General features: G+C 39.4%; 1 protein-coding gene across 2 annotated transcripts in view; it reads right to left on the bottom strand.

Moving 5' to 3' along the window:
- Window positions 1-24,378, bottom strand: part of NRG3 (neuregulin 3) — a 1,098,053-nt gene that overhangs the window by 232,248 nt on the left and 841,427 nt on the right. For both annotated transcript variants that reach the window (XM_007458321.1, XM_007458322.1), the window contains exon 3: window positions 11,480-11,553. In XM_007458321.1, coding sequence (XP_007458383.1) covers window positions 11,480-11,553 — 74 coding nt within the window. The remainder of the gene's footprint in view (window positions 1-11,479; window positions 11,554-24,378) is intronic.

Genomic DNA, 24,378 nt, shown 5'->3' with positions numbered 1-24,378 from the left:
AGGGTTTATTTTACTTTAAGAATTTTTCTTTATAATATATAACTCTTATACAGTTAAGAGTTGTTTGTTAAACGCCCCAAAAAAAAAAAAAAAAAAAAAAAAAAAAAAAAAAAAAAAAAACACACACAAGCACTTTATTGGTCCCTAAGAGAAAGTACTTGGAAAGCTAAAGGGTATAATCTGCAGATTAGAATTTAAATCCTTAGAAACTCAGTGATTTTGATGGGTTAATTAATTTCTCTGAATCTTATTTTCCTCAACTATAGAATAACCCCAAGTAAGGGGTGGGTAATAAATGAGGAAGTAGAGATAGTGGCATAGACAACGCCTGCCATACAGTATGTCCTCATTCCATGAAAACATCTCTGTTGGAATTGAAAATATGACCTTAGTATTAAGAGAAAACCCATAACCCTGTGACTCTGATTATTGACAACAATGTGGTAGATTTTTATACTTTTCTGTCTCATCTTTACAATCCACATTATGAGAGGCTATTTACAATTTGCATGTCCAATTTTTAAAACTAGATAAAAAATGAAAGAGTGATGGTAGTACCAAATTAGAAATGAAGATGGTAATAGCTCAAATCATTCCATTTCATGTTAGTTACACAAGAGTGAAATTGCTCTATCATGCTCTCTCAAAATAGCTCTCTCAAGGAAAGGAGGATGGGGGGTGTGCAGCTTGGTACAGCACTATAATGGTCATCTCCCAGCAACAGCATCATATAAAACACTTTCAAAATTAACAAGTAATTCTGCTATTTATCTCCAAAACATAACAGCTTCTGTGCACAGGATGTAAATAAATAGATGCATTTAGGAAAGGCTTACTAACATAGAGGAAAATCATTATTTTTTTTTCTGTATTTCATAGAGGGTAGTGATAACTCTCTAGTGATGCATGTAATGTTATTAGATGTGACTTAAATTTATCCAAAATGGAGTATGGGGAGGAAGCACAAAAAGCTATGAGCAAGGTAATCTCAGATGCCCTGTACACACTTGGGTAAAGGCCAATTTAGTCTTGTGGTTACTGTTTCTTTGTTTTTAATCTTCAGACACTCTTGGCGAAACTTTCCACCATTTTTCTTTCAATTCTTCTTATGCTCACTCAAAGTGTACCGCTTGGAAACTTCCAAATAAAGAGGCCGCTGGAATACTCACTAAAGGTTATCTCCACATCGATTTTCAGTGAAAATGGCAATACTTTATGGATACTGGAAGAAAGCTACATCAATGTATAAATCTCTGGTGTGGAGGTGCCATCCTCACGCATAAGTAATTAGCCAAATATGACAAATATAGAAATAAACTGCCAAATACTGTGTATATAAAATGCAACTGTACTGAAGGCTGAACCTACTCAGTCTATCAACAGCTTGTGTGAGTAGTAAGAACCCTATTAAGATCCCTCAAATTGGAGAGGGTAGGGGAAGGGCAGTGGGGGAGGGGTGGAACCAGAGCACCCATTCTGAACTGAAGCCTCCCAGAGCAGGTAACCCATGGGCTACGCAACTTCCGGCTTACACCAACCACAGGTGTAGGTGCCCTCTAGGCAGGGAAGGAGAGTGCTGCTAGGATTTCCTGTTCAGAGAGGTAGGTGTGGGCAGAGTGGAAGCCTCACGGCAGGATTAAAGACCTATATGTAAGGACGGATATTATAAAACTCTTAGAGGAAAACGTAAGTAGAACACTCTCTGACATAAATCGAAACAATATCTTTTTTGATCCACCTCCCAGAGTAATGAAAACAAAAACAAAAATTGACAAATGGGACCTAATTAAACTTAAAAGTTTTTGCACAGCAAAGGAAACCATAAACAAAACAAAAACACTCCACAGAATGGGAGAAAATATTTGCAAACAAAGCAACCAACAAGGGATCAATCTCCAGAATATACAAACAACTCATGCAGCTCCATATCCAAAAAACAAACAACCCAATCACAAAAAGGTGCAGATCTAAATAGACACTTCTCCAAAGAACACGTGCAGATGGCCAAAAAGCACATGAAAAGATGTTCAACATCAGTAATTATTAGAGAAATGCAAATCAAAACCACAATGAGGTATCACCTCACACTTGTCAGAATGGCCATCATCAAAAAATCTACAAACAATAAATGCTGGAGAGGGTGTGGAGAAAAAGGAACCCTCCTACACTACTGATGGAAATGTAAACTGGTGCAACCATCATGGAGGATAGTGTGGAAGTTCCTTAAAAACCTAACTACAGAACTACCATATGATCCAGCAATCCCACTTCTGGGCATATATCTGGATAAAAATCATAATTCTAAAAGATACCTGCACCCTAATGTTCACTGCAGCATTATTTACAATTGCCAAGACATGGAAGCAAACTAAATGTCCATCAACAGAGGAATGGATAAAGAAGATGTGGTAGGGACTTCCCTGGTGGCACAGTGGTTAAGAATCTGCCTGCCAATGCAGGGGACACGGATTCGAGCCCTGGTCCAGGAAGATCCCACATGCCGTGGAGCAACTAAGCCCGTGCGCCACAACTACTGAGCTTGCACTCTAGAGCCCGTGAACCACAACTGCTGAGCCTGTCTACCACAACTACTGAATCCCGTGCACCTATATAGCCTGTGCTCCACAACAAGAGAAGCCACGACAATGAGAAGCCCGTGCGCTGAAAGGAAGAGTAGCCCCTGCTCGCCGAAACTAGAGAAAGCCCGTGTGCGGCAACGAAGACCCAGCGCAGCCAAAATTAAATTAATTAATTTAAAAAAAAAGATGTGGTACATATATACAATGGAATATTACTCAGCCGTAAAAAAGAATGAAATAATGCCATGTACAGCAACATGGATGGACCTGGAGATTATCATATTAAGTGAGGTAAGTCAGAGAAAGACAAATACCATACGATATTACTTATACGTGGAATCTAATAAAAATGATACAAATGAACTTATTTACAAAACAGAAACAGACTCACACATCTTGAAATCAGACTTATGGTCACCAAAGTGGAAAGGTGGAGGGAAGTGATAAATTAGGCGATAGGGATTAACACATACACACTGCTATATATAAAATAGATAACTAATAAGGACCTACTGTATAGCACAGAGAACTCTACTCAATATTCTGTAATAACCCATATGGGAAAAGAATCTGAAAAGAATGGATATATATATATATATGACTGATTCACCTTGCTGTACACCTGAAACTAATACAACATTGTAAGTGAACTATATTCCAAGAAAAATTTAAAAAAAAATAACAGAGAACATCACCACAGGACACGCTCACTTACACCGTGGTAGGACTCCCTCACCCACCTGCCTTGGAGACCGCCCTGTTCTGCCAGGGACTGAAGTGGCAGTTGGAAAAATAAAACTAGATAAAACCAGACGGCATTCTCCCTCCTTCATCCCGGCCCACAGTTTTGTAAAGGGACCCATACATAATGTCTCAGCAGATACCTCAAAGTCTAATACAGCAGAGTCTGAAGCGTCACACAGAAAAATAATGATGTTCAAAGGGAGGGGACCAATAAGAGGAATCATAATGATTCTAACTCTATGGGAAAGAGCTACTGTCAACTTTGGAGACTGTCTTTTCATTTTTCATATTTAGACTGCATAAGTTATGGGGTTCAAATTCCAGCCCTACCACTTACTTAAAGTGTATCCTTGAGCAAACAGTTTTACTTATCTTTGTCTCAGTTTCTTCATCATTAAAATGGGGGGTTTTATTGTATATACTTCAAAGGGCCATCTGAGGATTATCTGAAAAATGCTTAGAACAGTGCCTGGCATGTAGATGCATCAAAAAGTGTTATTATTATCGTTCTTTTAATAAGTATTGTTAATAAATATGTATTGTAGAAAATTAGAAAAATAGAGAAAAATGTTGACAAGAAAAATTATGTGTAATCTCACCACATTTTGCAATGTATGGCTTACAAATTATTTTTTAAAGGACATATATTAAATGTAAACATACATATTTTCCAAATTTGGGTGACTATATATTCCACATAAAACTTACAAAACAGTTGGAATGCTATGACCTAAAATGATTATTAGTGGTAAACTCTGAGTGATGTGATCATGAGAAATTTTTTCTTTCTTGTAAATATATTAATCTTCCTACTGTTCTAGAAATGGTGTGCATTAGCATGTTTAATTGGTAAAAGTTAGGTTAGCAATCAAATATCTAAAAACAGCATAGATCTGATAGAATTGATGGACTTTGTAAGATTCAAAGAGGCATGATCAAAAGCTGATAATTCTGGTACTCTTCTTTCAAGGCCAGAAAAAGGGTATTAAGAATTGCAAATTTTACACATTAATACATTCTACTAACAATGCTTTTATGGCTACTGGAGGGCAGAGTAATGTAGGGGACTTAAGTATTCTGAGTAGATTTCAGTCTGGAAGACATCCCCTCTCATCAGTAAGGATTAATGGGCCAAGAGCAAGTGGTTATTAGTTTATGCTTTGTGCCCTTAAGAACCTTCTCTTTCTCCACCTAACTTATTAATGGAAATTTCCTACCCAGGACCATGTAGCCCACCTCCACAGAGAATCATTCACACTTCAGTACAAATGATACTTGTAAAGCTGGGCAGTGTGCAGCCTGTGCAACAGTACACAGCCACAGCACCCCATGTGAAAAACTCACTGCCATGCTCCTGCCTAGATAAGCCTTTCCTTCCACTTCATGTGAATTTTTATTGTCCCCCATTTTGATGATAGTTCCTTAAACTGTCTGGTCTTTTATGTGTAATATTTGTACTTGTTTGTACAATTTTTTCTTGCGTCTATGCAACTGAAGATATTTGAGGTCAGATAATATGTCTCATGCAGCAATACCATGTAGTTATAAAGGCAATAGTAACAGTTAAGATAAAAAATAATGATAATACTAGATAACTTTTATTGAGTTTTCACCATGTGTCAAGCACAAACTACTCTGAATAGATTATTTTATTTAATCCAACAATAGCTGTCTGCAACAGAGACAATTAATATTTTATTTTATAAAGAAGAAAACCAGGACCCATCAAGGTTAAGCAACTTGTCCCATGTCAAACTATTAGTAAGAGTTGAAGGAGTGAATGAAAAAAAAACATTTTAATGTCTTACAGACAGCACATTCTTTGGAGCCTATAATTCAATTTAAATAAATGCAGTTTTCTAGACTATGAGTTTATTGATGGTAGGATCCTTAATTACTACTGTTTGAATCCACAGCATGGTGTACTTTATATGTGCTTAATTACTTAGGGGATAACTGAATGAATGAATAAAAAGATTATTTCAGCTGTGCATTTGACCCTACTTTTGAATGGCGTGCAGGGACAGCCTGCTCGGTACTGAGGGCTGTTTTCTTCTTTTAACCAGGGTGCCTGGAGGATTCTTCTACAGATAAAGAAACTGAGGCTCAACTGCACTGTGATTCACCCAAGGCCACACTGCTAAGAGCAAGTGGTCACAGGATTAGAATCAAGATCTTTTAACTCCTGATTCAGAGGACCTTTTCTTATACCCTTCCATCTAGTAGTTGTCACATTGCACACTTTTCCATATACTACATGAAATCGGGAAAGGCAAAAGGGTGGAACATGGGTCTCTTTGGGAAACTCCCCACTGATACCCTTCAAGGAAACGCCTGCAACTGCTTAGCCAACTCCTGCTTGGGCTCCCAGGCCCCACATTGGCTCTTGGAGGCTCTCGCCAGTTTCCCTCTCCCTCACTGTGCCACGCATGGCAAAGCACCACCACTCTGCCCTGGGCTGACTGGTTTGGGCACTGGGTAAGTGATGACCCAATCTGCTTCCTGGTACACAAGGAAGGAGACCAACAGTGCTCAGACCTGATGAGTTAGTTGTCCCTGCAAACAATTCTGAAGCGGGCTCTGTGAACTTGTTCACTGCCTGGTGCTCCCTCTGTGGCTAGAACCACATGTCATGGCAAATTTACTTTTTGGATCTGCAAAGTGATTATTCCTGAGAAGTTGGGGTACACAAGCCCAGTATGGAGTGATGGAAAGTCTAAAAACTCCTATCATATTTTTTGCTGGTCTTCATCTGAATCGTATCCTGACAGGCTGCTGGCATCTTACAGGGCACTCTGAGAGCACAGCCTGGTTTCTAAGATCCAAAGAAACCAAAGTATGAACGTAAGACAGTACTGTTAAAGTTACCAGGTTAAAAGCAAGATGGAGTCACTCATGCTAAGTCTCATATCAGCAAACAAAAACTTAACTAAGTTTCTATGCTTGGCTCTCCCAGAAAAGAATGGCTTAGCTTAACCAACCAGTGCTTGCCTGCTCAGCACGAGTTACCTGGCTTTCCTTTGCTCCATATAAGTGGTGTAACCTTGCTTTAACCAATAAGCAAACACCCAGTTTAACTTCCTTGTTCTTGGTCACTTTGGTCTTTAAGAATCTCTCATCTTAAACAGTTCTTCAGAGCTCCTTTCTATCTGCTGGATTGGATGCTGCCTGATTCATGAATTGCTGAATAAAAGTCTACTAGATCAGTAAACTGTCTGTGGAAAATTTTCTTTTAATGGTTTATATAGACTAGAGAGAGAAGTTACCCTCCATCCTCCCATGCGGAAGAGCAGATGACACTGAGAGTTTAAGCTGTATAAGCCCTGTGCCAAACTTGGGGCTTGCAGACTTATCAGCTCCCTCCAGCCCTGAGGATACTGGGTATTAGATGCTGATGTGGAGAGGAAGGCACAGTGAGGACCGGAAATGGTTACCACTGGCTGTGTGTCGGGAAAAGGACCCGCACTGCAGATGGGTGTCTTTTCCACCCTGTACCATTCTTTGATTCTCCTCTTAATCCATTCTCTGGAGCTGCTCTCAGGCTTTCATTGGCCAAGGATGAGATCAGGATCTTGCTGATAACTCAGGTTGGCATGTGCACTGAAGCGGGGAGACCCAGGACAATATCTGCCTGAAACCTTGGCCAGTTCATGGTTCTTCAATTCCATCTAGCCCTGCCTTAAGGCTAGAGATGGTACCTGACCTGGGTGGGTACTGGAGATAAGAGAAAACAGGAGTCTATAGGTCGATCCTGGATTTGTGAGGAAAATGGATTTGTTCCAAAGCAATTACATTAGAAATCATCAAGAAGATGATTTCGCTTCCTGGAAGTTCACAGTGGCTATCCATGCGTTGGCAGCAGTAGGAAGCAGGGTACAGGTATAAGCTCTTCAGGAATTCTAGATTAGCTGGTCCTGGCTCCTCCACAGAAGGTCACGTCCTCTTGATCTTGATGAAAGTCTGCTCCTCTCACTGTCTTTCTTCTGAACCCCTGCTTATTCATCCTTGTGATGGGAATGTGGCTTCCATACCCTGGGTCCATATGAGGTTTTGAGTAATCTGACAATGCATTATACTTTTTCGAAAACTGACATCAAGACATTGTATAAGTTTGATTCTTATGTGTATACAAGTCTTCCTGAGTAGAGCTGACTAAACGTTCTTTGTGAGTTTTTGGAATAACAGGTCTGAAGACCCAGCCTGGGGCCACAGTGCAAACACTGGTCCTATCAGCCATTGAGTTTCTCACAGTGACATCCGTGCTTTGCTTCCCTAAATGCATGTAACTTGAGGTTATTATTATTACTATTATTATTATTATTATAATAAATTAATTGACAAAGGTACACATTTCTGATCAACTCTGCATCGACTGGGGGAGAATAAAACAGCAGAGACTTCTACCTCCTGTTCCTTAGGATTTCACTAAATAGAACATGCAATCAGAAAATGGGGAGAGAAAAGAAAAGGGAGAGAGGAGGAAAAGCAGAGGGAGGGTGTTGGAGGGATGCTTATTTCCAGAGCAGAGTCATTCCAAGATACCATGAGCAGCAAATTAAACGATCCTTCAGCAAGAATTTTGACAAGGGAATTTCATTAGGGATTTACATCTCTATGGAAGCTCAAGTTGCTGCATTAAGATATGAAAATTGTGCAAATATTGTTCCTTAGAATAATGTTTGCTGCAGGTCACTGAGTTTCAGTCAATGAAATTTAGAGTGATAAATATCATATTGAAAATAACTAGAGGAAGGAGGGGCCTAGGAAAGGAAGGAAAGAGCCCTGCAGTTGGGAGCTCAGGTCCCAAAGTCATGTGGATTGGAAGTTAGACTCCAGCATTAACTAGCCGTGGGACCTTGAGCAAGTTTATTTAATATCTCCGAGGCCTAATTTCTTCATCTACAAAATGTGGTCAATTGCCAGTAACTCTGCTGGACTTTGACTGTGAGGGTTTAATGAGGTAATCCAAGTAAAGTCCTTTGGCCCAGTGCCTATCACATGTAAACTCTAAACACATATTAGTATGATTACAATGATGAACAAGGAAGCAGGCTAATGTTTACCTGGAACTGACCTCCTGTCAATCATGGTGACAGATGCCTATAGGTATTATTATTGGCATTATACAGATGACAAGCCTGAGGCTCAGGGGCTTAATAAATCTGCCAAGATCACAAAGGAATAAATGTTTCCACCAGAAACAGGCCCATGCTTATGTGTCTACATGTTTTTCTCCCTCACTAGCCTTGGGGGCCTTAGAGCCTAAATCCTGTTTGTACACTTCTGTACTAAGAGAATCTGACCAATTATAGATGGCCCTTGGTGGGTGCTCAGAAAATATTTGGGGAAGGAATTAATGATTGCATAAGTAAATAGATGCATGCATAGATGAATGGGAAATAAATGCTTTTCCCATTTAAACTGTGTCACAGGGACTCATCCATAGGTTTCTCAATGTTTTGTTTTGTTTTTTTGAATTTCAACGTGTATGGTCAGGACACTCAAGATGGCTGCTCTCTGGACATCCCCTTCTCGACTAGACTAGTGTCTGCTTCACCTACACCCTACTCACCTGACTGACGTTCTTACATACTTGCCCCAGGCTCCAGCTAATGACTGTCCTAGCTTTAGATCAGAACATCTCCGCTCTGATAGCTTATCAAAGGGGCAGTGAGAAGCAGGCTGTCCCTCTGCTGGTTTCCCTGGTAACCAATGAGCCGACCTGATGTTAATTCCCCCTATAACTGGTGACCCTGCCCCCCACCCCAGCAAAGCCCGCCACCATGTTCTGCCCGCCATCTGCCACAGATGGTGGGGTCCTGCTCCAGGACCTTGCTTCAGACATGTAAGCTTCCTCATCCATTAAACCGCTGCTGTCTCTTGCTGACTCTGGGCTCTTTCTTTGGTGTTGAAGCTGGGCAAGCATAGGGCTTGCAGGCCTGTGTAGTGAGGCCCAACACAAGGCATTCTGGGATTTTGATTCACATAATGATATGTCATTTTACAGAAAACAGGATACAAAGGAAAATTTTTCATATACTTCTATAATCCCAATACTTAAAGTTCCCTTTCAGCATTTTAGTGTTTTTTTCCACCTTTGGACCAAAGAAAGTTCTTATTGCAATCTTACATGAAAATAATTTTCTAACTTGCTGTTTCACTTAATAGGACTATTTCATACAGCTCTTATTTTAATAATTTACTGGAACATGATCGATGTGCCATATAATGTTCTACTTAAACATAATCTTGTTTTTCAGAATTTGTCTCTTTTTTCACCATTGTAAGTATTGTTGAACTAAATATTTTTGTGTATGTGAGACCAAGGTTTTCAGGGTTGGTGACTCTGATCATGGGATCATTTTTCTTTGAGAAGCACACAGTCCTTATAGTGGCCTCATTCTCAGCTTTTGCAGTGATGGACTATCATATTCAACTGAATGGCAAAGGTTTGATTAGACTGTGTAAAGAAAGATTATTTTACCCATTTTGTACCATATGCAAGCCCTGTCCCAGTACCCGTACTGGACAGATATTCCACAGCTATATAGGAAAAGAGAGAGAAAGGAAGGGAGGAAGGAAGGAAGGAAAGGAGGGAGGGAGGGAGGGAGGGAAGAAGGGAGGGGAAGGGAGGAAGCATAAAGGGATGCAAGAAAATAATAAAGAGAAGAAAAGGAAAGGGGACAATAAAAGGGAAGGAAAGAGAAAGAAAGAAGGGAAGAAAAAAAAACAAAGAGGGAAGCTAAGTATAATACATCAAAGTGAATAAAAAGAGAAAGAAAGAAATCAGCACACCCACTCTTCTTTGTAAGATTTCTAGTATTCCAAATTATACGTCTCTAGCCACAACCATACCTTTTAGACATCAGCTTAGCAAGTGGCAAAAATCACAAGATAGGAAAGATTCAACACATTCTAGTAACTGCCCCCTACCTGGGAAACTCCTATAGACCAGAGCCTCACATTTCAGAGAACACAGATCATGGCTAGCTTGGTTGCTGGCTTTTAGGCAACAAACACCTTTCTCTAGGAGAGCTAAATTTGCAAAAAAAAAAAAGAGGAGTGAATGCTGTACAGTGGCAGCTTGCCTCGACAAGATAAAACACAAGCAAACTGAATTAAACAAAAATTTCCTTTTTAAAAAATATTACATTTACCCGAGGAAACATACCTAAAAATTCAAGGGGGAAATGGAAATATGCATTTTAAAAAGGTGTTGAAGGATGGCTAAACATGGTCATTATGCAGCGATGTGCACATTCACAGACCAGGCGACCTCTGGCTGTTGTCAATGCATGATAAAGTTTATGCTATGCATGTTTGGTATTCAGAGAACCAAAATATTGCCTTTACGATTTGGAAATGTCTGTCATTATCTTCACTGAACTAAACTTCTGATTCAATAGAAGTCCCCTTTTCCTTAGTGGGCAATTCAATTGTAACAGTCATTGAAAGAGCAGATTATTTACAGATAAAGTAAAAATTTCACGTTTGACCAGAATTGGGCATATTCGTAGAGAACGTTACTTTTTACTCTGTATAGAGACAGAAACTAATGAGTGGCAATATTTTGTGGTGGCAAATTGTCTTCTTTCATGAATGGAAAACAAAATAATTTGTCATTGGTACAGTAATCGCTGATACTCGAAGAGTGTTGCTAAAAATGAGGTTTTCACAGTTGGTTTGAAAACTTCTTATATAATTTTTTATGTGTATTTCCTTACTTTAGGAAGGTAAAGGTTAATAGGTTTAATATTTTCACAAATTACCAACCAGTGGGTAAGAAGCAATATGATATTATAGTTCTCATAATACTCTTTTGGATAAAAAATAAGGTCTTTTATGTTTCTATATTCTTGCTTTCATAATGGAGTGATAGTGGGGGAGTCTGAAAGCTAAGGGAGCAGGACTTGGCTGCAGTTCCCAGCAGAGGGTAGTGGTAGAGATGAATCTGGAAATCAGGCCCCATCCCTGGAGAAGACCTACACCTGGACAGAGATAGTTCTGAACAAACTTTGAATGTGAGTGTCCGTCCCCAGCGCCCACCCTTGGCAGCATTTAGAGACACAAAACTGAGATACAGCCGTCAGTGAGTTAGCAACTGTGGCTCAGAGTTTTATATTGTGTTAGAGACAGAAGAAAAACGCTTGACCTACTTGGATCCGATAAGATGGAATCAGTTTTCGGCAGAAATTGATCACAACGGACTCCTTGGTAGCCTTCTTTGCACCTGAGAAAAGGGGTAAACGACAAACATATGCATGTGTTTGTGAATGGTTCGAGATTTCAACAAGCCAAGTAGCCACCAATTATATCACCGTGAGAACAGTACATTCATGCTTTTGTATGGCTTGGTTCAGTCTGTTTCTAACATTGATAGTAGGTGAATTTTAGTCACGTCTGTGTCAAAAAACAGCAGCACTTTGCTTTTATAGTTTTACAGGTAAAATCTAATGAGCAAACTTAATAGCAATTTAAGATGCCCCTCATAGCAGTAAGAATAATGGTTACCCTCATAATTCTGCAGGATTCTTTATGCAACACACTGGTCTCTAAAAGACTGCAAATACCCTTTCAGAAAGCATCATATTGCAAGTGTTATTTTCCTAACAAAAAATCATTTTCTAACGTGATTGATCAAATATTATCAGTAGATTTGGGCTGTTTATTTTCCTTGTGTTTTACTAGTTTGTTCATTTGCTAATTTTACCTTTCTTTTTTTTTTTTTTTAAACTTAGCAATTCCTCCAGTCAGTGCCGCCTAACTGCTGGGTCAGAAATAGCAGCATTTATTTCAGATCTGGCAAGATCTGAAAGGCATCTATCTCAATGTGCAAGGCCTCTGTGCATTTTCTTTAAACTCACATTCTTCTCTCCTCATTTTTCTCTTTTGTATTCAGCAAACAGGTGCAAAGTGCGTACTTTCTGCGAGGCATTGTACAAGGCAAGTTTCCTAAGGTGGGTGCAATTTGGAGGCAGGGAATTTGCCTGAAAGCCCCTGCGATGGGGCATATAGCTTCAGCCCTGCCAGTCCACAGTCTTCTCACAGCTCGCTCAATCAAGGCTGCTTGGCCGCCTGGGACAGCCTCAGCTCATCAGCTGGCAGTTCAAGGAACAAAATACAGCTGAGGCTCCACACGCCTGCCTCTGAGCAGTCTCTGTAAGCGGGGAGGTGGCATTTAGTATATCTGCTTGAAGCTTAATCTCTCATGCTCAAGTTAAGCAGGAACACATCCATTGTTGCTTGTGGGATGAATCTGTCCTACTCACTGAGGAGGAAATTGTGCTGCTGGCATAAAAATCAGATTTAAAAAACAATCCTCTGGTTGATTAGAAATCTACAAAATCAACAAAAGAATTCAAAGAGATCATTCTGTCAGAGATGGGAGCCATGGATTCTTTCTTCAGAATATGCTTTGCTTTCTGAGTGTAATAAACACTTTATTAGATAAAGTCTATTGCAACTGGAGCAGTCACAGTGAAAGGCACCTAGGTAATTTTTCTACCTTTCATTGTGAGCTGAATTGGAATACAGGTAATGGGGCAGGCTCTCTTTAGCACCTTTTTAAGCCTGGAACGCTGGAGTGTATTTGGCAATTTTCCCTATAGATTGAGAACAAAGACTTCTGACATATGGACACCCCAAATACCCAACAGGCTATTGAGCGAACTTGCTTAAGCAGACACATATTTTCAGAACCTTTTTAAAAATTCATTTATTGCACTTGAAATAAAGCAGGCATATCACTGGTTCGATAATGGTACAAAGTCAGAAAATACTTAAGACTGAAGCACATTTGTGATGAAGGAGTAAATTCCTGTTCTCTGAAAGCTGCCCTAACATTGTTAGTTTGCCTTTATTCAAAATTACCTGAACCACAGTGTTTGGGTTTTCTTTTTCTTGTAATGATGACTTAGGTGCTGGGTGTGTGCTGTAACATGCATTTATTTACTCCTGAGGGTTTTTTTTCCAACATAGGTGGGGGATTTTAAGCACACTTCACTCTTTGTATCTTCATTTAATATGAAAGTGATATCCTAGGAAGATAGCTGCTTTTAAGGGGAAGTGCTTTTGTTTTGCTTTGCTTTTTAAGGGGTTTTTAACACTTAAAATGCATTATTCCATTTGTGTGTGGAGAAGAAAATAAGGGAAGATGTTTGAAATTTTTCTAGTCTTCAACTGATTTTCCATGACTTTGAGCCCACTCTGAAGTGTTCAGGCCTCATGGAGTATCAGGAAAATTGCACAGTGTGTTCCTTCATACTGCCTTCACACCTGTGTGCTGGTATGAAGATAAAAAAGTGTGATGATGTTGGAGCAGCCCGGCCCAGGCTAGGAAACCTGCCGAGGGCTGTGACTGGATATGCAGCAAAGCCCTGCTCCTTTGTTAAGGTGGCTGCGTCCCTGCTAATTGGTGCCGGATTTTAAGAATGACAAATTAAAATTTCCACTTAAAAATCACACGTCACCTTGGTAAGTTCAAATCCATCCAAATTTGAAGACAAAATGTGGCCAGCAGGTAAAGCCAACGAGGTGGATTGAATTTATGACACTGTTAAAGACATAAAGCAAAAGAAAAAATGTCTAAAGATGCACTTCTGTTGAACAGATTGAGTTTGGCAGACCTTCTGACAGTGTGATAAACAGCACATCTTTTGAGAAATATCATTGCATGTTTGTTTTGGTTTTTGCTAGTTGTGGGGGGATTTTGAGACTTTTTTAAGATTTTTTGTTTTCTGAGAGATACAGGTATATGAACAAGAGAAGTTCATATAACAGAAAGTTCTTTCTGTTTGTTCATCTTAATAAAGCATGACAGAATTAGTAAAATTTTACAAGTACATGTGTAATCTTTCAGGGTAAATACACGTTTGGAAAAAAAAAGCACAAATCTTGCGTTAACCAGGTTAAATACTCTATTATTTTTCTACTCTGCATTGCTTCAAAGCTCCACTGAATTCATCCACTGCCTGTTCTCTGAATTTACTTATCCCTGAGAAGGCTTGCAACATAGAAATTTTATTAAAAATATCAGTGTTCCCTGGTGGTCTTAACAGGTAAGTAAGTTTTGCTTCTACAACTAGATGGCCAAAGAACAGGAGTAGAATCGAAAAGACAGCCACGGTTTATAAAGAGTTGGGTAACGAAAATGGGAGAAGCATTATCGACAGCAGAACAACCACAAAGTCAACTCAGTCAGCAAGAGCTAAGACTTTTATTTTGAAAAAAAATTAGTCTTAAATTCTGTGTGTTCACCTACTCAGAGATGAAGGACTTGTCACTTCAGAAATCAGTTAAGTTCTTGATTGTGTTGCGTGTTTTATTTACAAATTTAAAAGGCAGTGGGGAAGGGCATCATTGAGGAGACAATGTCCAAAGCAGGGTAGGGCAGATGAAGGGTTGAAGAGAGAACTGTGGTGTGGTAACCCTGAATAAGGGAAACTGGCCCCTGGCAATGAAGTGGGGTCAGAAATTGGAGATTCTGAGCCCAGTTTAAGTGTCAGCAAAGTAGCTCTCTCGGTGAGCCTCAGGGCCAAATCACGAGCCACGTCCCTCCATTTCCACAGGGATAGGGCCAGCTGTATAGTTTCAGATGCAGACCTCACTTTTTCTACTCCTTACATCCTTCTGATTTGGCCCTCATGCCCCTCCCACTTGTTCACCTGTACCTAAAATAACAAGCCACCCCTTCTATTCATGTTTTCCCCTTCTACATCATCCCTGAAGAAAAGCCCAGTTTTAGAGAAAAGTTTTAAAAGGCAATTCTTGGGCAAAAGAAAAGAGACTAATACTGGCAAAGATAAGAAAATACAAAATGCATGATTGTCAGCTAGAAGCTAATACTCGATTTGTCTAGTGTGTTAAAGCCGAAGCAGTGAACCTAGCACTCAGCCTGGATGTGGAGGACCCCCAAGGAAGAGACTTTTTAAATGGTCAGCTCATTTGCTGATGTTCCCACAGAAATGGGCATCCTTTGGCCAGCTAAAAGTGGCTCCCATGGCCATCAGCCCACACTACTAACTTCAGACCATGCCCATCTCTTCTCTTACGATACTCACATGCCAATTTATTTCTTTGAACTCATTTTATGAATAGCAACAAATGAGAGCTAATATTAATGCTTCACTTAGTATTTGCATGGATATACTTTACGCAAACCTTTTAATATCCCTGTTCCCCACTTTAAACCCGAACAAAATGGGAATGATACCAGGAAGGAGAAAAAGTGAACAAGCACGCATGGTTGATATTACATACATGAATTTTGGCCATTTTTATGCTTAGGGACCTTCTACCTCGCGTATTTGCAGAGATGCATTTTACATAATCTACAGAGAGAAATATATGGAGGTTAGAAAAATGTTCAGATGTTTGCTTCAATCCTGGTGTAGGGCCTGGTCTCTGCATACATTTTAGAGAAAGTATACATGCTTCCTTCTTGGAAACTTGATTTTAGACATAAAATTTAAACTAGCAGAAATCAATTAACTTCACAAGAGAAATGGTGGCAAACTGTATGGTTTGTTTCCTGACTGTACCAACTTTTATTCATAGACCAAAAAACGGTCGTTACTCTTTGGTGTTACAGGAAAGTAGACACTTTGTCAGTGATGTACAAGTCTGCCAATTTTAAGGGGCCTATTAAATGCTGATTTGATAAAAGAAAAATCCCTCCAGTTTGGCAATTATCTCCTGACAATTCTCCTCAGCCTCAATGTCAGCCCTTGGTTGGGAAAAATGGAAAAATCATCAGGCGTTTAAACTTTACATTTTAGAGGCAGGGTGGTTTGGAGAACAGCCTGGTTTTAAATCCAGGATCGGCTATTTACTAGCTGCTTAGCCTTCCACTGCCTCCTTTTCTTCATCTGTAACTTGGAGATAATAATAATTGCTCCCTCCTAGAATTATTATTAGGAATAAATAACACCTGTTGTTCATGGTAAGCACTCAACACGTGTTAGTTTTTTTAAAATATTCTTTGAATTTGGAATCATCATCCCAGCTTTTCAAGTGAGGAAACGGAGGTTCAGAAAGGTTAAGCAGCTTGTTCCAAAATCACACAGCCAGTGAGTACTTGAACTAGGTACAAACTCAGCTGGAGTTGACTTTAAAGTCCTTGCTTGATCTGTGGCACTTTCTGACATTCTTCATGGAAATTCAGTAGATACATAAATCATCGTTCACCCAGGTATCTTTCCTAAGATTAGTATTTAAAAATGTGGTCCAAATATCGTGAACTGAAGCCATAATTTATGGTAAGAATTAAAGACCTAGATTTGTAAGTTATTATCCAATTTTAAAATGTTCTTAAGCAAACCATGTCACAGAGGCTGGTCACTGATTTAAAGGCAAATGTCCTAAGCTTTGTGTTAATTTAAGGGGTATTCACTAACTATGGATCTTTAGGAGTACCACTCTTAAAGAACAACATTGCTTGATTGTGGACTGTCCTCAGTTTAATAAAAGAAAAAGAAAATGAAAAAAGAAAGAAAAAAAACCCAGAAACAAAACAAACAAAAACAGAAGATACAGTTTCAGCAAGGTGAATGAATTGCCCAGCATGGAAGAGATGAGGGGTTCTGGAGCCAGAATCCCAAACCAGGTCTCTATCTGAATGCAAATGTGTGCTGGGGGGACCAGAAACTTTTCTAGCTAAGGATCTGCAGCCTAGAGTTACAGGCTCAAAAATTATTAATGGTGTTAGAACAAATTCCCTTCCCTGCCACTAACTGCTGAAACCGAGATCTAGGTTTTGCTATGGAGAATATTGTGACACTGATTAAGGTGTAAGTTTTCTTTAGCTGAATTTAGAACTTAATTAAGTGGTCTTATTTAAAAGGAGCACTAATTAAGATGGCAAGATCTTTACGTTAATCAACTGGAATTAAATTTACCTATAGCCTGGCTGTAGGTACAGTCTTTCTAAAATCCTTTGAACTACAGATGGAAGAATTTAGAATCAGATTATTTTAAATTGCAGAGCAACAACTGCCTTCAAACCCATGAGGGTCCTCCAATGTGGTATCAACAGCTTTCAAATATATCACAAATTCCATGGCTGAGGCAACTGTTGCTTAAGTCACTCACCTTACAACCATGATTATTCTTGCTAATGAAATTATACCTGCAATTTTCAGAAAATGTAAAGGTTTTTAAAAATTCCCCTTTAGCAAAGTTTGAACTCAAAAGTAGATGGAGGCCATTTACTTCATCGTGAGACTGATATGATTTCAGAAGTGAATTTGAAAGCATCTGCTCAAATTCAGGAGGTGTGCTGCATTCAGTTAATATTTGAGCCCTAAAGACGAAAAGGAAAAGAACGATTTCAAGTCTGATACATTAAAAAAATATAAGAAACATGTGTTTCCTCCACTGCAAGTTCCTCTCAACCATGTGTAAACATTAGGTGCCTGTTCCAGCAGTCACCCATACACTTCACTGGTCAATTTTAGTACCAGAGGGACAGAACCTGTTTACATCGTCCTCTTACTCCCATATATGGTACATTCACTTCTGAACAATCAGTGGCTAAGGAGTTCTCATGTCAGTCTGAGTAAATATCTTGGCCTTTATAGAAATTTCTGACCCTATGTGGCCAAGAGCCTCACTCAGCCTTACTACTCTTCGTTAACAAAATTAAAACACATAACATGACATGAAGGTACTACGCAGCTTAGAGTGCACAGCAATAGTATCCAAAGCAGCTATGTGGGCTGAAAAAGCCATTCTACCTAACTTAGCTTTGATTTTTACTGCATCTAAAAGAAAAAAATAATCCCTTTTTAGGCTAAGAAGGTAAATTAAGAAGTAATCTATTGGCCTTTCTGCCAGGAAGACTAATTTCAATATCACATTAGAGGTAGTAAAATAATCATTGTCTTTATCAAGAGCAAGAGGGTTAGGGAGTAATAATGACAAGTGGAGGATAGATGGAATTTTGCTTTATAAATTCAAATTGAGAAAATGTTATGTTATTAATTTCCTAGTTTACACAAATTCTAACATGACGAACATGAGATTCTAGTTTTCAAGGGAGGTAGCCTGTTATGGTGGAAAAGGTATGTCCTATGGATGCAGAATGGCCCCTAATTCTGCCACTTAGAGGTATGACAGAGGTCAGTGACTGACCTCTCTAAGGTCTCAGGTGCTCATCTCTAAGTGGGGTTATGAGCCTTGATTTAGTGTGTGCTCTGTGCACATTGCACACACACATAGACAGACATTGCCCCCAATGCTTATAAATATGCTTAGTAATCAGAAAATTTAGGCAGATAATTAAGGTTCTAACATTAAAGTCAGAGGACAGTCATGCTGTCTTCCCCCACTTCTTTAGTTAATTCAAAGTTCCCATGACTGCCTTTGATAGTTCCCAGCCAACAATGGACTGGGATTTATTGTCCCATCTACTCCCTATGATCCCTCTTTATTATTTTCACTTAAGATGTCACTAAGATTGTGAGATTAGCCAATCACAGACTTTCTCTGAGGCTTAAGGTTCAACTATTAGCAGATTCCTTCACTTTTCTCTCTCTACTTTCTTGAAATTAGAAGTGTAATTGACTCACATGTTGAGACTAGTCAGTGGAAGAAAAGTGACAACAGTCTTTTCCAGCTCACAGTTCAGCAAGAAGTGTAAACCTGAGCCAGAGGAAAACATGTTAAACTTGCCATTTTAGTCAACTTGGGCTGCCATAAAAACATATCATAGACTGGGTGGCTTAAACAACAGAAAATTATTTTCCCACAGTTCTGGAGACTAGAGGTCGAGATCAAGGTGCCAGCAAGGTACGCGTCTGGGGACGGCTCTCCCCTTGGGTTGCAGATGGCTGCTTTCTGTTACCTCACATGGTGGAGAGACAGAGATTGATCTGGCTCTCCCTCTTCAATCTCTCTCTGCCACTTCTTCCAAGGCCACCAATCCTATCAGAATAGGACTCCACCTGTATGGTCGCATTTAACCTTAATTATCTCTAAAAGACCCTATCTCCAGATAACTATCAGACTGGAATTTAACGCTTGAACATACGAGTTTTCAGAAGACACAATTCAGTCCTTAACCATTACTAAGCTGGGTAACATAGCTATAGAGTAGCAAAGACCAGAATTTGGATTCTCCCATATTTAGGGTTTCCAGATAAAATACAGAACACCCAGTTAAATCTGAATTTCAAGTAAACATATTTTTTTTACATCAGTGTGTCCCACATGTAATATGTGGGACATGCTTATACTAAAAATGTATTCATTATTTATCTGGCATTTAAATTTAACTGGGTGTCCCGTATTTTATTCCCTAGGTCCGGCAACTGTACCTACGTGAGAGTAAAAAGCATCTGAATAGTCAGAGAAGTAAGAACCATCAATAGGAACATCTGGATTAAAGTTAACGTATAATATTTTTGCTATCACTATATCTTGTTCTGATAAATTTAGCAATCTCTTGTTTTAAGCCTTGTTTTAATGAGCCTGTGCACATTATATTTATTTCTATCAACCATGCAAGGGACATAATGAGCTCAGAGAGTATGGAGGAGGATAGGAATTTCAATAGCTATAGCTCTTAAATGGCCAAAGCACTGAAAGGCTACTTCCAGAATGTGGTGAAGATCAGATGAAGTAATGTTGTTTGTAAACGTTAGGTGCAGATTTGTGACTTGATCATGTGAATCACTAGCTACTATTTTGCATAAATTCTGAATAAACTGTAAGAGCATCCTGGCCAGGAGCCCAAGTAAGACCAAAGGAAGAAAGAGGGCCCATTCTCCCTCCTTCATTCTGCAGCTCACTTTACTTAGGATCATTTTAATACTGAGGCACTCACATGCTGCTGAATTTGAAAAGCAGTGAACACAGATGTGGAATACAGGGCAACGATAACCTAAAATCAAAGACACAACATAAGAAGAGGCTCCTCTGGAGGACTGTGATGTCCTTTCTGGAATTCACTGCTCTCAGAAGGAGACTGTGAGAGAGCATGATATCAACAAGAGATCAAACAGACCAGCCTTGTTCCTTGCCTGGGTAGTGTGGGTGATTCCTGAAACAAAGCCATACACAGCTTGATAAGGAAGAGTGAAAAGAAATCTGAGACATAAATCTTATTTAAAAGGCATCTTTATGATTGGCATTATAAAGCAGAGAAGGAGCTCATTAGCAAAAGAACTGATAAAACCACTCACAGCATGCTTCAAAAGGAAGTGGTATTAATTATTGCCTCTCTAAGAAAGGGGGCAAAATATCCACACAACGTCATTTACAAATCTGTTTGCAGACATCACAGAGCAAGCTGCAAAAAGTCCCACCGCTTTCAGATTTAATTAAGTGAAGAAAGCAAAAAAAAAAGGCTCTTACAGCTCACATGCCTGGATCATAGAAATTCTACGTGAAACGTGATTTTTTTAAAAGCCATTTTAGAAACCCCTAGAGTTTGCTGAACCCTCATTCAACAGCATAATTTCCCGTTTCTCCCAGGATATTGTACAATCCACTAACGGTGCAGCGTTTCTGCCGGCTAAAGGAAGTGGGCAGCTTTGATCCGAATTACAATAATATATCTCCTTTGTGTGATAAATGATTTACTGCTGAGGATAAATGGATATAATCTTTCATTATGTATTACATTCATCAGCAACAAGGAAGCTTTGGACTGAATGGAAAGTGATTTCATATTAAAAGCCTCATGCAACTCAGACTGAGATGAAAGTAGGGTCTTGCCTTGAAAAAAAAAATGGCACAGGCTTGTAAGTTTAAATGGATGCTCAGTCTAATATATTTGTTACTGTAAGTTTGAAAATCTGTTAGGAGGAAACCAGGGAAATATGTAACTAGATCAACCTCAGTTTTACACAAAAAAGCCCCATTTCTTAACCATATTATTCTACTTACTGAAATGTGCCATTAAGTCTAACTTTGAGAACTGAGAGTAGTGACAGAACCAGGGAGGGAGGAGGGAGTAGAAGTGGGGGGTTGTGTAAGTGACTTAAATTCCCATGATTATGGAAAGTCAATGTGTCATAACTAAAGTAGATAAATAAAGAAACAGAGGCTTAATATGTTGTTTAGAGATATGAAGTTAACAAGCAGGAAAATACCAAACGAAAATGGTTTACTAAGCACGTCCAAGTGTTTGGGGAGGGGTGCATGTTGGGGCAATCGGGCATGGGGAATTAGTGCAAAAGGATAAGATCAAGGCTGGTGGCTTTTCATTATAAGCACATTTGTATTTTTTATTTAAAAATATATACACTTAGATGATGAAGACATGTAAGTAGAGCAAATCATTTAATTTAAAAAAATGATTCAGGGCTTCCCTGGTGGCGCAGTGGTTGGGAGTCCGCCTGCCGATGCAGGGGACACGGGTTTGTGCCCCGGTCCGGGAAGATCCCACATGCCGTGGAGCGGCTGGGCCAGTGACCCACGGCCGCTGCGCCTGCGCGTCCGGAGCCTTTGCTCCGCAACGGGAGAGGCCACAACAGTGAGAGGCCCGCGTACCGCAAAAAAAAATAAAAATAAAAAATAAGGCAGGCCAAAGACCTTAAGAGATACTTTACCAAAGAAGATATACAGATGGCAAATAAGCATATGAAAAGATGTTTCACATTGTATGTCATCAGGGAAATGCAAATTAAAACAACAATGAGATACTACACACACCTATGAGAATGGCCAAAATCCAGAACACTGTCAACACCAATGCTGGTGAGCATGTGGAGCAACAAAAACTCTCATTCGCTGCTGGTGGGACTGCAGAACAGTACAGCCACTTTGGAAGACAGTTTGGCAGTTTCTTACAAAACGAAACATACTCATACCACCTGATTTTGCAATCATGCTCATTGGTATTTACCCACAGGAGTTGAAAAGTTATGTCCACAGAATAACCTGCACACAGATGTTTATAGCAGCTTTATTCATAACTGCCACAACTTGGAGGTAACCAAGACGTCCTTCAGCAGGTGAATGGATAAATAAACTATGGTACATCCAGACAATGAAATATTATTCAGTGCTAAAAAAGAAATGAGCTATCAAGCCATGAAAACACATGGAGAAAACTTAAGTGCATATTACTAAGTAAAAGAATTCAATCTGTAAAGGCTACATATTGTATGATTCTAACTATATGACACTATGGAAAAAGCAAATACTTTGGAGACTTAAAAAACCAGTGGTTGGGCTTCCCTGGTGGCACAGTGGTTGAGAGTCGGCCTGCCGATGCAGAGGACACGGGTTCGTGCCCCGGTCCGGGAAGATCCTGCATGCCGCGGAGCGGCTAGGCCCGTGAGCCATGGCCGCTGAGCCTGCGCGTCCAGAGCCTGTGCTCCGCAAAGGGAGAGGCCACAACAGTGAGAGGCCCGCGTACCGAAAAAAAAAAAAAAAAAAAAAAAAAAAACAGTGGTTGCCAGGGGTTGGGTTTGGGGTTAAGAAATGAATAGGCAGAGCACAGAGGATCATCCAGTGCTCTTTCTGCTATTTCACATTTCCTCTTAAAAAGAAAAGACATTCCTAAATCTACATGCTATCTCTGATGCCAAATGTTTTAGTCATTCCAGTGAAAGTAGATGTTTTGTTGGAGATCAGTCAGCACAGTACAACTGGCTAGAGTTCTGGTAACCAAGCAAGGTCAGAAAGAGGTGGCGATATCACTGTCCCTAGCTTGGACAAGATCAGATAGTGAAATATGTTCTGAACCTGAATGTCATATTGAAAGTGGGAAAATAACACAATGGCATATGGGTAAGGATGGGTCAGCTAGAGAAGACATATGAGGGGGGATATTCTTCCTAATGGTCATATGGGTAAGATTCTTGACCTTTAATTAAAACGAAGGAATATGCAATCTGGTACAGATAGGTTGACAACAATTAAGTAACCATCCATAGTCAGCAAATTCAAAATAGAATTCAAAGGAATGTTATTTAACTGGAGTGTTTGGTAAGGTGAAATAGAAACTCAGTAGGTGAGCAGTGACTTGCAACCGATAAAATATGATTATGTTCTAAAAAAAAAGAGAGATTCAGCTAATCAAGTTATGGGTGATGTATCTGATATTCCTATATGTGTTTTACCTAGGAATAAATCAAGGAGAAAGTGCTATCAGAAAGCACCTCTACATCTTGCAGAGTAATTGATGAGCAATCTGGGCTCCTTGAAGACGTCCTCTGCTCAAAGCACAGTGCTGAGAGATTTACAAAGGTTACACAAAGTAATCCTCATGAAACTGATAAAAAGGAGATGGGGTTAACATTCTTTTATAGATGAGGAGATTGAAGTTTTAGAGAAATTAACTTCTGTGTCCCGGGACACATGGAAAGTATGTGCTAGAACTTGGATTGGACAAGTTAAACCAACACTAGAGATCATATTTATTTCTCTACCCCGAGTCGTTTGTGTTCAGATTGTGTTACGTATCTCTTTAAAGTGCTCTACCTCATTAACTACTTTTTGAGGAGAGGACCTATCATTTTACGCTTATGGCACAAATAAAGATAAAAGTGAAACTAAGGGTTTAACGATTTGCCCACAGTTATATCATGGCATGATTGAATTAACTTGCAAAAGCCTAAAAGAAAAATACAGTGATATTTAATGTGGCGTTTTTTAAAATGTAGACTCAATAATATATCATCACATTCTAATCTCTCAATTCATATGCTCATTCAAAATTATATATATTGAGAAAGAAAAAGTTGGTATATCTGAAAGCAGAAACCTCTTTAAATATTTGAAACCAGGAAAGTTAATAGACAATTGATTGACCACATGAAAGAAAGGGTAAGAAGCTAAAGAAAGAACAATAGGGTCACACAGGAATTGACAACAACATGAAATCACTCTCACCCCTAGGCTGAAGGGATAAAGTCTGAGTCCAGGAAACTAGGATAAATCCAGTGGGTCCATCAGACCAGAGCTGGAACCCTAAATGAACCTAGCTGCTGCTGGAAATAAACCGGGAAACAGAGAAAACAGGAGGTAGAGAAGAGAGAGAGGGGAAAAAATAGAACAGGAAATAGAGTCCTGCCTTCCAATTTAGTGCTTCCTACCAGCCAACTCC

Source organism: Lipotes vexillifer, unplaced genomic scaffold, assembly GCF_000442215.2.
Source record: "Lipotes vexillifer unplaced genomic scaffold, Lipotes_vexillifer_v1.1 scaffold674, whole genome shotgun sequence".
In the NCBI taxonomy this organism is placed as follows: domain Eukaryota; kingdom Metazoa; phylum Chordata; class Mammalia; order Artiodactyla; family Lipotidae; genus Lipotes; species Lipotes vexillifer.
Note: the sequence above shows the minus strand (reverse complement) of the source record. Positions and strands in the feature narration are given on the sequence as shown.